The sequence below is a fragment of the Rhamphochromis sp. 'chilingali' genome (assembly GCF_963969265.1).
Source record: "Rhamphochromis sp. 'chilingali' genome assembly, chromosome: 22".
Lineage (NCBI taxonomy): Eukaryota > Metazoa > Chordata > Actinopteri > Cichliformes > Cichlidae > Rhamphochromis > Rhamphochromis sp. 'chilingali'.
This window is the reverse complement of record NC_137950.1, coordinates 18,700,619-18,714,775: the sequence shown is the minus strand read 5'-3', so window position 1 is coordinate 18,714,775 and position 14,157 is coordinate 18,700,619. Positions and strand designations below refer to the sequence as shown.

Genomic DNA, 14,157 nt, shown 5'->3' with positions numbered 1-14,157 from the left:
CACCGCAATACATATCTGAGCTACTAGCTCCATATGTTCCCCTCAAGATGAATTGTACAGCACTTTGTCAAACTTGTGTTTTTCAAAAGTGTTTTATAACTAAAATTGGATTGGATAAAATGTTGAAATATGGCTTTCTTCCCCCCTTTGCTTCCTTTCACTTAAAAGGGGTTAACTTTGCCACCTGCCGTCCTTCCTCGCCCACCCTCCTGCACTTTTCCTGCACCCCTCTGCCGTTTCGCTCCATCCTTCCAACTTTTCCTCAGAGAGCCCTCCCAATCCTTAGTGCTTCCCCTCCTTACGTACAGTCAGCCAAACAGACAGGTAGGCAGAGACAGAAAAGACCAAACACAGGAAGGGGGCCCAGCCCTGTTGGCCCCTCAACGCAGAATGCTTAAAGATCACAACATGGCATTGGGCCTCGCACAGCAGATTTCAAAGGAAATCAAACATCTCCTTTCAAAACGGTCCACAGCGTCTACTGAGAGTACCTGCTCTCTCTTTCTTTTGCTCTCTCTCTCTCCCTTCTTCCCATGAGTCTCCTCTGCTGAACCACCTCACCATATGTACACAAATGCACACGCACGCACGCACGCACACACACACACACACACACACACTGAGCCTTTAAAGGCAGTTTGTGGGGCAAAAGTTAAGTAAAAAGAAACCGAGATGTAAAGACACGAGGATAGAAGGGTCGGTTAGCAGCTCTTTTTGCATTAAAGAGATGGAATTTAAAATTGTTTCGGCAATGAATAAACCCACAAACATACAAACACAAAATTTACACAAGCCCCAGCGCTCGGCAGGAGGTGTGGCCTTTTGTTTTGCTTTTATGGTACAAATAGGAGTCAATAGAACACTTCAACACAGGGTCAGAGCAGTACACTGCCGACTCAGAACCACCTGAACGGGTTGAAGAATTTCTTTTAACCGATCTCAAGGCTACCTCAGGGTGTGAAACGTAGCAGGGGGGCATTTTTTTTAATGGTTGTTGCCTAAATGTGGTAATTCGTGTCTTTTAAATGCATATAATACAAGAGCGTGAATGAGTGTAAGAATTTGAGGAAATAAAGTAAAAGTATTAGACAGCCTTAAAAGTAAAACCTGCTTCTTTTAACACTTTGATTACGACTGTGCAGAGTTATCACAGCAAGCTGTAACTTCAGTTTCAACAGTTATTTATTAATTAACTGAAAATAAATGAAATAAACTCATGCACTTTGACAGTATCGCCTCAGTCATTTGTAAGCACAGTTTATTTAACCCGAGGAGGATTAATTATGCAGACAAATGAATGGTCGTACTCAGTGAGCTAACAAACTTTAATGCTCTAAAAGGAATTAAATGTTCAGTTTGGACTTTTCATCCTTGAAGCTGAAACCTTACCTTTTATTTCCCTTAATGCCCCTTTATTTGCACTTTAAATGATATGGATCAGAGTTTGTTTAGAATTTTGTATGCAAATTAGCTTTCATTTGTGTTAATAGTAACAACACGTGTATGCATTTTAATCCTCGAAGCTGGCTAAAGATGTCTTTAGAAATTGTTCTACTTTAGTGCTGGAAAAAAATATGAGTTTCAAGGAACAAGGTCTTCTCACTCTCTCTTTATAGGCAGCCACGATTAATTTTAGACACTCGACTACCCTAGAACTTCAGTGGGTTTCCATTTCAGGTTATGGAGGAAGGCGTACGATTTGGTGAGAGGCTGTGGAGGGAGAGGGAGAGAGGTGGAAAAGGAAAGAAGGAATGATTCAGAGAGAGAGATGTATTTTGGGAGAAAGTGCAAAGTGTCTAGGGGACAGATCTGTGGGTAGAAGCAGACATCAGGCAACTGCTGGACTTGTTGTCTTTGCCAGAGGGCCCAAACCCCAGGTCCCCCACCTCCCACCCTGTACCACATGTATCTTTGGCTCTGGCAGCCTGCATCACACCAGCCCAGGCTGCCAGAGGGTAAGAAGGAAAGATGGAAGAAGAGGAAGAAAGGAGCAGTAAAGCAGGGCTGGGAAGGGAGGATGAATTGCAGGGAAGAGCGATGACTGCAGGATGAGCCAGAACAAACATGAAAAAAAGAGAGCGTGGCTCCGATCGTTGTAGAGGAAAGGGGAGTTTTGGTAGAAAAGATGTGAAACTGAAGAATTAAAAACAAATAGAATATAGTGTGATTCACTGATGAAAACATACAGAGAAGGGGTGACTTTATTGGGAAAGCAGTATTATTTCAGAGAAAGACGAAGATAAATCACTCCCTGCTGACTGTTTAGAGAAAAACTCTGCAATCACTATTCCCCGTGCTCCCCTGTCATCCTCGAGAAATGTGACTACAGGTAGATGTTAGTGGCAGCTCACTCAGTGCAGTGTCAGCATTTTTTTTTCACTTTCACACTCACACTTTGCTGGCAACATCTTTGCCAAATCCTCCTCCCTGTGAAAAGTCCCTACGCCTGACAAGAGAGTAGCTTGAAAACATTCCTATGACCCCTGAAGGGAAAAAAGGCAGAGAGGAAGAAAAAGGGAAAGAAATGGAGCAAGAAAAGGGAAATATCCAGGCAATTAGTCCTCAATAGCCATGATCATCATTTCAAGGGTGCCTTCAAGGACTCCCACTGCTTGGTACCTACTTTAAAAGTAAAGGCATCTTTCACTCCATTTCCTTATATTCATCTAGCTCTGTAGTAAGATGAATATAAGACCATCAAGTGGCATGTCCTACTAAGGTTATGGAGGTTTTTTCAAAAGTTTTCTGTCATTGAACAGCTCACAATGCTGCTAGTTTATAGACATAGAGATGCATCAAATGAAGTAAACATTGATCTTATGTGTAGCCTAGCTGTTCATGCTTTGGTAAATAAGTTGCTTTTAAAGCAGCTCTAAAATTGTCGTGTATTTTTTTCCCCCCACTGGTTTTGTCTAAAAGTGGGGGGTTTTGCCGAGGGTGGTCTCTTGACAGGTAAGCCAGTACCTTTAAGGTAAGAAGGCAAGCTCTAATCAAAGGATCTCCCATTCATCTCTCTGGGTCGCAAGAAACTTTAGTGAAAAGTGTGTCAAACTGTAGAGATGTCTTTCTGCCCTAAGGCCAGTAGTACAGTGCAATAGTACCTTGCACAACAATACTGTAATAATCAAATGACATTATTGCCGTGGTACTTATTTATACTCGTTACATGCTTCTTTTTTGTTTTCAAGTGTGGATGAAATAGTATCCACATATTATATGTTAAGCTCCAGCCGATAGCGTCGTGTGTGAAAGCAACGTCAGTTCTTATGATACAGAAGCCTTTAACTTGCAAACTTGCAACAAATTCCTAGGACAAAGTCCACCTCGATGTCAGATTTCACAACATGTGCAGCTAATACTGCAGCGCATTTAACAGTAGCGAGTGGTCATTATGTGCGCTGCCACCACCCACCATTGCCTAAACCCATTTACATATTTCCAGTTGTGCAAACACATCAGAAGGACTATTTCCTGGTGTGTGCTTCACCAGAGGGATTTTTTTTTAAAAACAGCTTTAGTTTGTTGACAGAGTGTGTTAAACTGAAATTGCTCAAGTGTTTGTTCAGAATTAAAACTAAAAGCTGTCCTTCACTGGTTCTGTCTCCCCTACAACTCCAGCTGAGAGAAACAGACGCCAACCTGGGCAAGAGTTCCCGCATCCTTACCGGCATGCTGAGAAGGTAAGAGGCAGGTAGGAACACTGTTTCTGCACCTCTTTGTATGCAAAGTGCTTTAACAGTGCTGTGAGGTTGTAAATAAAGACTTTCATAAGATTTAAAAGTGAATATTATAGTTTATAACTTGCTGCAGTCAGTCACCTGTGGCTATTAGCAAGTGCTTTTGTTCATGTTTCAAGCAGGTTAAGCTCATTTGTAAAGGATCTGTGATCTTTTAGTCAAATTCTTATTAGTCAGAACTATATAGCTGAGAAAACTAAGTAAACAAATCGTGTGAGTGGCTGTTTGGTTAAATGTGGTGCTGTGTGCCTGAGAAACAAGTAGCCCAGTACAGCATCCTGCTGGAAGAGACAAGTGCACACTGTACATGTCTCCATTCTTTTCTTCTCTTTGCCTTTGTTTATTTTCTCTTTTCATTTTTTTCCCACAAAATGCACTTACCACCCATATCCATCTTGCACTCTTTGTCTCCCTGGCGTGCTAGTTCACTCACAAGGCAGTCACACAGGCACAGGCATTCAAACGCAAATATTTCAATAGGCCTTGCATTATCTGGTGCCTCCGCTTCCTAACACACACACACACACACACACACACACACACACACACACACACACACACACACACACACACACACACACACCGTAATGTCTTGTCACATCTCCATTTCATAAAGTGTCTGTGTGCTTACCCCTGAACCGTGACGCCACGGTTTTGTTTCTTGCTCTCTCTTGTTGTTTTTTTTTTCCCCCTCCTTGTCACCCGCTGTGGATTTTGATTAAGAGTAATATGTAAATGACACAGACTAAATGTAAAATCCTGGGGGCAGGAAGGAAGTGCCAATTGAAATAGATGCTTCAGTGCCCATAGACAATTTGGAGGGTGGCTCGCAGGGCGGGCGGCAGATACTGGAGAGGAAAGGCCTGAGAAGGGCTGTGACGCCGACTGTAACCAATATTTCTGCATATGTCTCCATTTTGTCAAGCCTGATTATGGCAAGAGGAGGGCCGGGTGGGGGGGGGGGTCACTTCGCCTGGCATGTCACCCAGAGCTGTCCAGAAATCATTCATCATTCCCTCCTCCTCCTCTTCTTCCCTCCACCCCTGCTGGTGCTGAAGTAAATAACATGCACTTATTTCAATATTATCATATTAATGTTAAAGTTCAGCTGTCACCTAATGGGAAGACTTAATCAGACGTAGCATTTTAAGAGGCATGCTGCCACCCACTTACTCTTCAGCCCCCCCTCCCTCCTCTCTTGATGCCTTAGCTCCTCTGGTTAGTGCCCGTCTCAAATCAGGATTTATGAGGGCTTTCCAAAGTGGGGCCCGGCTGCAAACCTATTCGACTACTGCCTGCCTTTATGCTTGACGGGAGCACCACAACGTACACAGTTTTATTTTATTTTTTGTCACTATTTGATAAAATAATTTGTTTTGGGGTTTTTTTTTTCCAGTTTAAAAGCTTATAATATATTTATAATCAGACCAAAAATTCAGTTAAGGTTAGTTAAATGCCCTCCTTTCTGGAAATTGTTCCTAATTTCCTCACTCATTTCATTACCTCCACCCTCACCCACCCCCTTTCTTGCTTTTTGATTAATAGTGTATTTGTTTTTGATGCCGGTTGCTTTGTCATACTCCACTTGTTTGAGGCAGCAGAAGAAGTAGTGTGGCGTGTAAAGGCTTACACAGATGAGTGTAGTGAAACCGTTTCTGGTACATGTTAGGAACCTGGATCACTTGTGACACAAACCAGAGGTGGACACAAATACTCATGCAGGTTGATGAATATTCCAGCTTTTGTTTGTTTAGTTAAGTATATATATTTTTTGTTTTCTTCTGTTTGAATGCAGATGTTTGATTACCGTATTTCCCGGACTACAAAGCGCACCCGAATATTAGCCGCACAAGCTAAAATCAGGGGAAAATCCTGTTTTGTACATACATTAGCCGCACCTGACTAAAGGCCGCAGGTGTTTCAATGTTGACTTATCATATGTAAGAGAATATGCACAAAGGGAATTGTCAGGAAAGAGATGGCTGTTTGGAGACACACCCCTTTTATTAATATTTTGAAAAACAAGTTATGGGTACATATTTGCATAACCTTTTAGGTATATGTACAAGTAGCGGTAATTACAAGTACGAAACATGTACTGTGCTTCATAAATGAGTAACAAATGTAGTACATAACAATAACCTACAGCACACCAGAAAAATAGATTCGGCCTACCTTTTAGGCTCAGGTGCAGCGACACGGCTTTAACAAGAAGAAAAGTCAGTCATTCACCACCATCTTCCTGCCCACTAAAACCACCAAAGTCCTCTTCTCCAGTGTCGGATACAAACAGGCTCAGGGTGGCTTCGTCATCCACTCTCAGCTTCTTTCCTTCGTTGTCACTTTCAAAACCAAAGAAATCCTCGTTGTCAGTGTCAGAGTCGAACACCCTCAGAAGGGCCGTGGCGGTGTCCTCCTCTCCATCATGCAGCATTCAGCCCTTCGAAATCTGTTGGTGATCATTGATGTTTTCACACTTTTCCACGCTGTCAGATTCCACCGGTGGAGTTGAGCATAACTTGCTTTTCGCATTGTTTTTCGCGCTACTTGTACGGCACTATGTTGTCTGGCGGATGGACACGTGACCAACACACCACTCTTGAACCCCGATACTGTGTGTCTGATCACATGCCCTTCCGCCAGGCAACGTAGTGCCGTACAACAGCGGAACAAACAAAACAAATCGTCTTACGATATGACAAAAATCATGGACAATCCATAGAAAAGCCGCACCTGACTAAAAGCCGCAGGGTTCAAAGCTTGTGGAAAAAGTAGCGGCTTATAGCCCGACAATTACGGTAATTGGATGCACGAATACATTTTTTTTCCAGATATATAAACACAGCAGCAGTTTTAAGTTGATTATAAGCATCGAAAAAACTTTGGCCCCGATAGAGCCGAGTGTGTAGGTGCAACAACGGAGGGATTTATTGTGATCTACGAGATGAAGGGTGTCCTTTTTAGAGTCGCACCTCTTCTTGAAGTGTCTTTCTGGTCTGGTGTGCTATCACCCCAGCTGAGAAACAATTAGACACTCATTAAGCTAGCTGTCATGGTTCAAGAAAGCCAATTAACTTAAAGACTGTGTGAATATCACTTATTGTAGGAAACATTCAGAAAGACACACATCTCAAATAGCTGTGGCTTTGTTTGAAAATAAATTGTTACATTTTCTGACTGTGAAACTCTAACTAATTACCCTCGGTGGCAGGAACATAGGTGCTGTTAATTGGTTGTGTCACGGGCTTATAACAAGTGTCACAAGTGAAAACGCAGTCTTGTGTCATCTACTCATGCTTAGTTACTCTAAGCTTTAAATGAGTTGTATACATGTGGGCTCGGCACCTACAGGTTTGAGAGGTTCACAGCTCACAGTGCGCCTCTCTGTCCCTGATTACAAAGGCCACAGACCTTTTGATAAAGCCTTTGTTGTTTCCATGCTGCATTGACACTGTGGCCTTTCATTAATATAAAATGTTCCCATCACTGCATGAAGATGTGTCCTGTTGCTATACTGAGCATCTCAAACATCTCACTCGCCCTGGTCAGAAGAAATGGCGGGGGGGGGGGAATGGGATGCAGCTCCAGACCCAGTTAGGACCACTGGGGGCTCCTGGCAGCTTCACGGAAGGAGGGGGCACAGCGAAGGGCAATGAAGCAGTGAAGGGAGGGCGAAGGGGGTGCGTGTGTATATTTTGAAGCAGAGGGGTTGTCTGCTCTAGCTGGCAGCTGATCCCACATGCAGGTGGTCGACTCAGTCGCCAGGCAGATCAAAAAGTCAAGGCCCCGGGTGGACCTCCCTTTGAAATGGGAATGGGGCCTAGATATCAGACAGAAAACATAAGCAAGCTCCCAGCCACAGAACAGCTCCATATTCATGGCTGGGACTGGCGGTAGCGACGGGCAGGCAGGATGGACAGAGCTTCAGCCTTCAGACTCGCACACTCTCTGGACACTGATTTAGAGATCAGCCTATCAGCTTGGGCGTAGATGATGCACTAGCTCACAGGTTAATACTGCCACGCTCTTAACAAGACTCTTACTTCCTTTTTTTTTTTTTGAGCCGTGCCTTCACAAGATGCCTTAATGTGTGACTGCAATCGTCTCTCTGATTTTAGCTACATGTGGCAAATTCAGTACAAAATACAGTGCGGCTTATTGCGGCTAACCCTCAGAGTCTTGTTATAGTGAAGTTCTTCTGAACCTGGTGTAAACCTATTCATATGACTAATTGGCAGGAGAATAGTATTTACAGCTCATCCTTGCCTCTAGGATAATCAAAAGTTTTCTGCCTCTAATGGAAAGTAGTTTTTTTTCCTTGTTTGCTCGACCTAATAAAACAACAGTATTTGGAGTCAACAGACTAAAGTGCATGCCCTCAGAAAAGCGTCTGGAGAGCAGGATTTTTTTTAATTTTATTTTGTAAGATCTCTTAAGGCTCTGGTGCTTTTGTTTATTATTAGCAGATATGTGATCTCTTCCTGTATCTATCTGCGTAGAAGACCGACCTGTTAGTATATGTAGGTCATGTAATTAATGGAGTTTAATTCAGTGAGTGAGTTGTGTTGAGATCTTGTCATTAAGTTGCAAAAGAACAGCTTCACGTTTTAATTGTCGCTGAAACAGATCACATATGTTTTCCCTTCACTTTTCCATTTATTATTCTTTATATTATTATTATATTTATTTGTGTTTGGGGGAAAAACAGAGGGAAAACTTCTAGGCATTCAAATTCTGCACACTGAATTTTCAGCAGAGTATTGGAAGACATGTTTGTCCTATTTTACTTTGTATTACAGCTGAACTCATCACCGTAGCCGAGCTTTATGTTTGTCCCGAGAGTTGCAGATCGCTCCCAGTGGATCCCAACCTCTCTGATCTTCCCTCTGTGTTGCATTCACGATAATTTCATGTACTACATTTAAAACGCACTCCCTTTGCTTTGCAATTTGTTCAGCTTGGCATCATTACTACCCCCCTGCATCCACTCCCCCTTTAGTACTACATCCCCGTGGGTCACCTCTATCTTTGGCCTTTTCCACTACCTCCAGGGAAGCAATCCGAGTGTGTGTGAATGCATGTTTTCTTTTTAATGTCCAGTCTCTTTTCATTCTGGCAAATGAGCAAAGAATGAACGGTATGTGCCTCCACCTCATCCCCTAGATGAACTTTACACATATCAAAGTAAATGCATCTGCTGTTGACAGTGTTAAGTAGATCAGAGCTAGCATGTTAGCTTTCTGCAGGAAGATATTTGGTGTTAATGGCTTCTTTCAACATCACCTTGCAATGAAAAGGGCCTTGCTTGGTTATGTGAGCCATTGCAGTACTACTGCCAAACAGGTTTCTCAAGGTAGACATAAACATTGCGCATCTGCATACACATTTGCAGAGCTAAATTCAGCTCTGCACCCGTGGTGTTGTTTTCTGCATCCATGAACTTGGACTTTTTACCTTCACCTTATACCCATGCTTCGGAGAAGTGATGCAACATCTTAATAATCCAGAGTCACCCAGCAGCAGAGACGGAGAAAACGATGAATAGAATTCGTGAGAGACCATACGGAGTGTTTTAAACAAGCACCTCTTATGAATCCATCTAACAAAACAAGACCAAATGGTCTTAAATACATTTTGAAATTAAACTACTTTGTTTAGTTTCATCAGGTACTTCACAGTGTAGATGCTGAATGTCAGACAAAGTCTTGTTTTTAGATGCTTTTTTTTTTCATCTGTGTGTATTTGTGTGTCTGTATGTGTGTCTGTGGCTGCAGGCTGCTGCTGGGACAATGACAGGGTGCGCCTCAGCCTCATTACTCACTGCTCCTCAGCCACAAAAGCACCACTGCCACCTCGCTCTCTCTCTCTCTGTCTTCTTTCTGCTTCATCTCTGTCTTTTTCTCTCTTCCTACACCTTGCCCATTAGAGAGTGCTGATGGGACGTTTTTTGCAGAAAGAAAAAGGCACACACAAGCCTGGGCTGTAGAGGGAGACGTTGTTGACAAGGGCAAAGACGTGTTGTTGTTTTATAAGGGATGCAGTTGTCTGTTGAGGATTGACTCGCTTAACTGGCTGCCAAAGCCCTCTTTTTCTCCATACATATCTCCCTCTTTCTATTATACAGCCCATAGTGGGTTTCTGTTTTATGGCGTGTCAGGCCATAGCTGAATTCTAGTTATTCTGCTTGTGATAGGGAAGAAATTTTTCTTTTTTTTTCTTTTTTTCCAAATCATGCAAAAATACCAAAGTGTGAGGCTGACAGCTAGCTTAAAATCTGGTAAATGCTGCATGCCATCTGATAGATTCTGAGGTAGATGGCATTTGTAATCAAAGCACGACAATCTTGAACTAATCGTGTATCATCGTATTGTTTTGTGCGTACAATTAGTTCTAACCTCTACCTAAAACTAGTGCTAATCTTCAGCATCCCAACAAAAAAGATGTCTTCTGCAGTATCACTTCTCCAAATGCTCTAGGGTCAGGCATCCGTGACATTGAGGTGATTCTTCGTTCGACCTCACTCGTACCATCCTCGCTGATAGAGCTTCTTTTTTCCCCCTTCTTTAACCCTGACAGACTGTCGTTCTGACGAGATGACTGGAGATCAGTGGCGCTCTCATCCCTTGAAGTGGCTCCAGGTGTCACTCCAAGGGTACCCGCCCTGTTTGATCTGCCGTCGAGCGCCTGTTGGGCCATGGCACCCTCTGATTTCCCCGTCAGAGGGGAAAGAGGCTCTCCTGTCCAAAAGTTCCACTTCTACTTTTGAGTGATAGCAAGGGAGAGGAGTTGACTGTTGTAGAGCACATAGTCTCCATAATCGTTGGGAATGGGCCATTTCTTGTTGTCATTTACCTTTATGGCTTCCATTTAGTAGCTATAGGGAATCAAAAGGTAATCTTGATTCAGTATGCCAAGCCCCAGCAGTCCAGACAACAAAATACAGATCTGATGAAACCAAAACACTTTCAGTGATCATGCTGCGGGCCTTGTCTACAGAACAAAAAAGACCCATCCTCTTAGACATCTTCTGATGCTGTCCAAAGGAGGTCCCTGTCTTTATTGAGGAGCTGCACAAACAGAAAGGACAGATGAAACAAAATGAAGGAACGCAGGTATACATCTTTTCAGCAAATCCTTCCTGCCTTTTTATTTTACTGTATCCCTTGTGTTTTTCCTCCACCTACTGAGAGCTTCTGTAGAAATTACAGGTGAGATTTCAGTCTGTGGCAGGCCCTGCCTTTCGTCTAGAGGGAGCAGGGGGAAGGGTGATGGGTTTGAGGGAGAAAAAACTGAGAAGGAGAGGAAAAAGAGATTCATGCTTTGCAGTAGTGCTGTGTTGTTTGTGTAGCGCACTCTTTCCTTTGTGTGTCTGGCGATAACTTATTCAGCACAGGGCCATTCATCCAGGGGTTGAGCGCGGGCGTCCGTCAAGACGGAAAATAATGAGGCGACAGCAGCGCAGAGGATAGCTTTCACCCTCTGCCTAGCCCCCCCCCCCCCCCCCCCCAATCCCCATCCACCTCCCCCGTCTCCATCTCCTCCTCCTAGCCTCCCATTATTAGCCGATTTAAATAGATAATAGGGGGCCTTCTTCAGGACATTTTGAAGCAATTAGAAGCTATCACATTGTCTCTACTTTGACTCCTGTTACCTCCCAGCAAGCTATTGTGGATACTTCTCTGCATCCTATGCAACAACTTCCAGGAATTTTGTGGAATGCCACTGCATCACTAGATGCCAGTTTTTGTGTCAAGGACGTAAACGGGCTGTCCTGTTTGCTATAGCTTTGCAACACACTCGCTCGTGTAGTTCACTATTCCGTCTCGATCCGTGCCAGGACATGCAGTCCCTTTGCCGTCATGAGTAACTCTTGGGCTCCATTACTTGCCAGGATAAAGTGTTTCCTGTCCAAACACTTGCACTGTTCATTCATTTCCTGCACTCTCATTCAGCTCTCATTTAACTCTTCCTCTCATCATCTTTGCATACTCCTTTCTTTTGGCTAAAAATGCAATCTAATCGCCAGGAAAAGGGATTTTAGCTCCTTTTTATTTAACTAATTAAATCACTATTATTTGAACTGTCAAAGCAGAACCATTGGCCCTTAAAGTTTATGATTGCTGGATACATTGTTATCCTCTGATTTAATCATATTTATTTGTAAGTAATCTCAAGGAACCATTCAACACGCACCAGGCAACAGTAGTTCTTGCAAACAGCAATAATTCCAGCAGTAACACCCGCCTGTGTCATGTTTGCGTCAGGATAGATGGTTAAGTAGAGTTTTTCTGTTATTGTGTTGCCCCTCAGATCTCTCTTTGTTGGAGTGCAAGAGCTTGAAATATTTACAAATGTTGAATTTGGACTCTTTCTTTCTGTTTAATATTTTCTTCTAACCCATCAATCATTTACTGTGCCTCTGTATGTCTGTGTCTCATCCTAACCGCCCCCCCAGGATGGCTCAACGAAACAAAGGCAGTACATTGTTGCCATGTTGTTGATGGCATAAAAGATCCCCTTTATCACAATGGGCAAAACAATAAAAACAGGGCCACTTTTTTTTTCAAGGAAGTGAAAAGGTTGCAAGACAAGGCGTTCGCAGGAATCAGGAGCTCCTGTCAAAATACTTCAACAGCAAATTGGTCCCTTTTTTAAGCAAAATACATCTAACCTTCAGTGCTTTTATACAAAATACAAAAATAGACTTCATGCTGTATTATACTTTCCAGTCCCAAAGGCTGGAAGGCCAAAGGACAGACCCCACCTACCAATCCCTTACTTTGGTTTGGTTTTGCTTGCTGTGAAGGGCATTCAGTGGTGTGTACAACAGTTCTGACAAGTACCTTTGAAAATATCTTATTTGCCAAATCCAGTCTCCCGGTGTGGTTTACCACTGCACAAAAGTTCAGGCTGAATCTCTTTTGAATTCCCTCTATTGCCTCGTGAAAATTTGTGCAATTTGTTTGCTGACACAATACAGGTGTCTCAGAATTTAAAAGAAATAAAACAAAAGGAATAGATAACAAAGTGCAAAATGAATTTTTACCTTGTTGTTCAAGTCATCTAGCACCACGTCTCTTTAATGGTTATTAGAGGCACTGAAATAACAACACAAAGACTAAATTATCCCCAATTCTGCAGTGTTTTGTCAGCTTTTGTAACGTGAGAAGAGTAAATCACCTAAAATGGTTATTGGCCAATTCTGACCCAATTTAGCGATGTCTGCTTTGCCTCTTGGGAAATAAGAATATATAAATATATATCTCTGATATTGAAGCAAATAGTTTGCATCATGCTGTTGACTGAATGTCAGTCTTATAATGCCAGATCTCAAAATCATTGTGAATTTAGGTCAAGGTCAAAGACAAATATGCAGCTTTCCATGCCCATCCATCCATCCATCCTCCCTCCCTCCATCCATCCCTCCCTCCCTCCCTCCCTCTTAACAGTTTATCCACTGGGTGTGGTTGTGTTGAAATCTATTGTTTTGTTTAGGTATTTGCCTAAAGAGATCTTACGGAGAAAGGTTTTCAACTTAGGCAAATGCACTTCCATGCGGTCCTCCAGGAACCCAACAGCGTGTAGCTCAGCTAATTGCTTTTGTTTTGAATACTGCATGGTTGACAAATGGGTCAAGACAAGGATTGGAGTGACATACTTCTCCTGTGCCGGAGTTCACCGGGAAACAAGGGAAGCACAAAAAAACTTCAAAGATTAAAAAAATAAATAAAAACCACACAAAAAAAACATGACACTAGCTGCAGTGGAGAGTTTTTATTGTTTTTAACATGTTTCACTTAAGATTTTTGTATGTTGGTCTATCAGCCAGCAAACCTCTAAGAACAACAACAAAGTAAAGCTCGATTTACACTTCTGCGGGAAATATACATCCTAACTTGCATAGTAACCGGAAGTTCCTTTTATCCCTACATAATTTCCTTAATTAATTTAATAAAATATTCTTATTCAGATGCAGGTTCCCTACACTGCAGTCTTCCACGAGGTGCATGTCAGGTTTACGTAAAAGTTTGCGGGGTAGGGTTAAAATGTTGTTATGGTTATGGCTTAAGTTACGGCGTAGATCTGAGGCGGAAGCATAGTTCACACGTAAGAGTAAATTCACAGACTGGTTGCACCACATACTTTGGACAGTGCCCCCATCTGGCAGTAGATGCTCTCTGCAGGTAGAGGAGTTTTCCATAGCTCCTTGGGGGGCCTATTATATCCTTAGCATTGGTTTCTTTACACACTGCCAGTAACGTCATCACACAGCCACAGCTATTTATGCTCGCTGTTATATCCTAATGTACCCACGGTAGCATTTTCTTCGACAATGGGTACTGCCACTCAGACAAGAACTCCACAGTTTTGTTTGTTTTTTCTTTTTCCATGAAGTCTCATTTATTCAAACTATTGTAAC

At 42.6% G+C, this 14,157-nt stretch overlaps 1 protein-coding gene across 4 annotated transcripts in view; it reads left to right on the top strand.

Annotated features, from left to right (window-relative positions):
* vti1a (vesicle transport through interaction with t-SNAREs 1A) overlaps positions 1-14,157 on the top strand; it is a 114,416-nt gene that overhangs the window by 75,716 nt on the left and 24,543 nt on the right. For 2 of the 4 annotated variants that reach the window (XM_080872877.1, XM_080872876.1), the window contains one exon: positions 3,619-3,680. In XM_080872877.1, the coding sequence (XP_080729003.1) occupies positions 3,619-3,680 (62 nt within the window). Of the gene's footprint in view, positions 1-3,618; positions 3,692-14,157 lie in introns of all 4 variants that reach the window. The other 2 variants (XM_080872879.1, XM_080872878.1) reach the window with 1 other exon arrangement.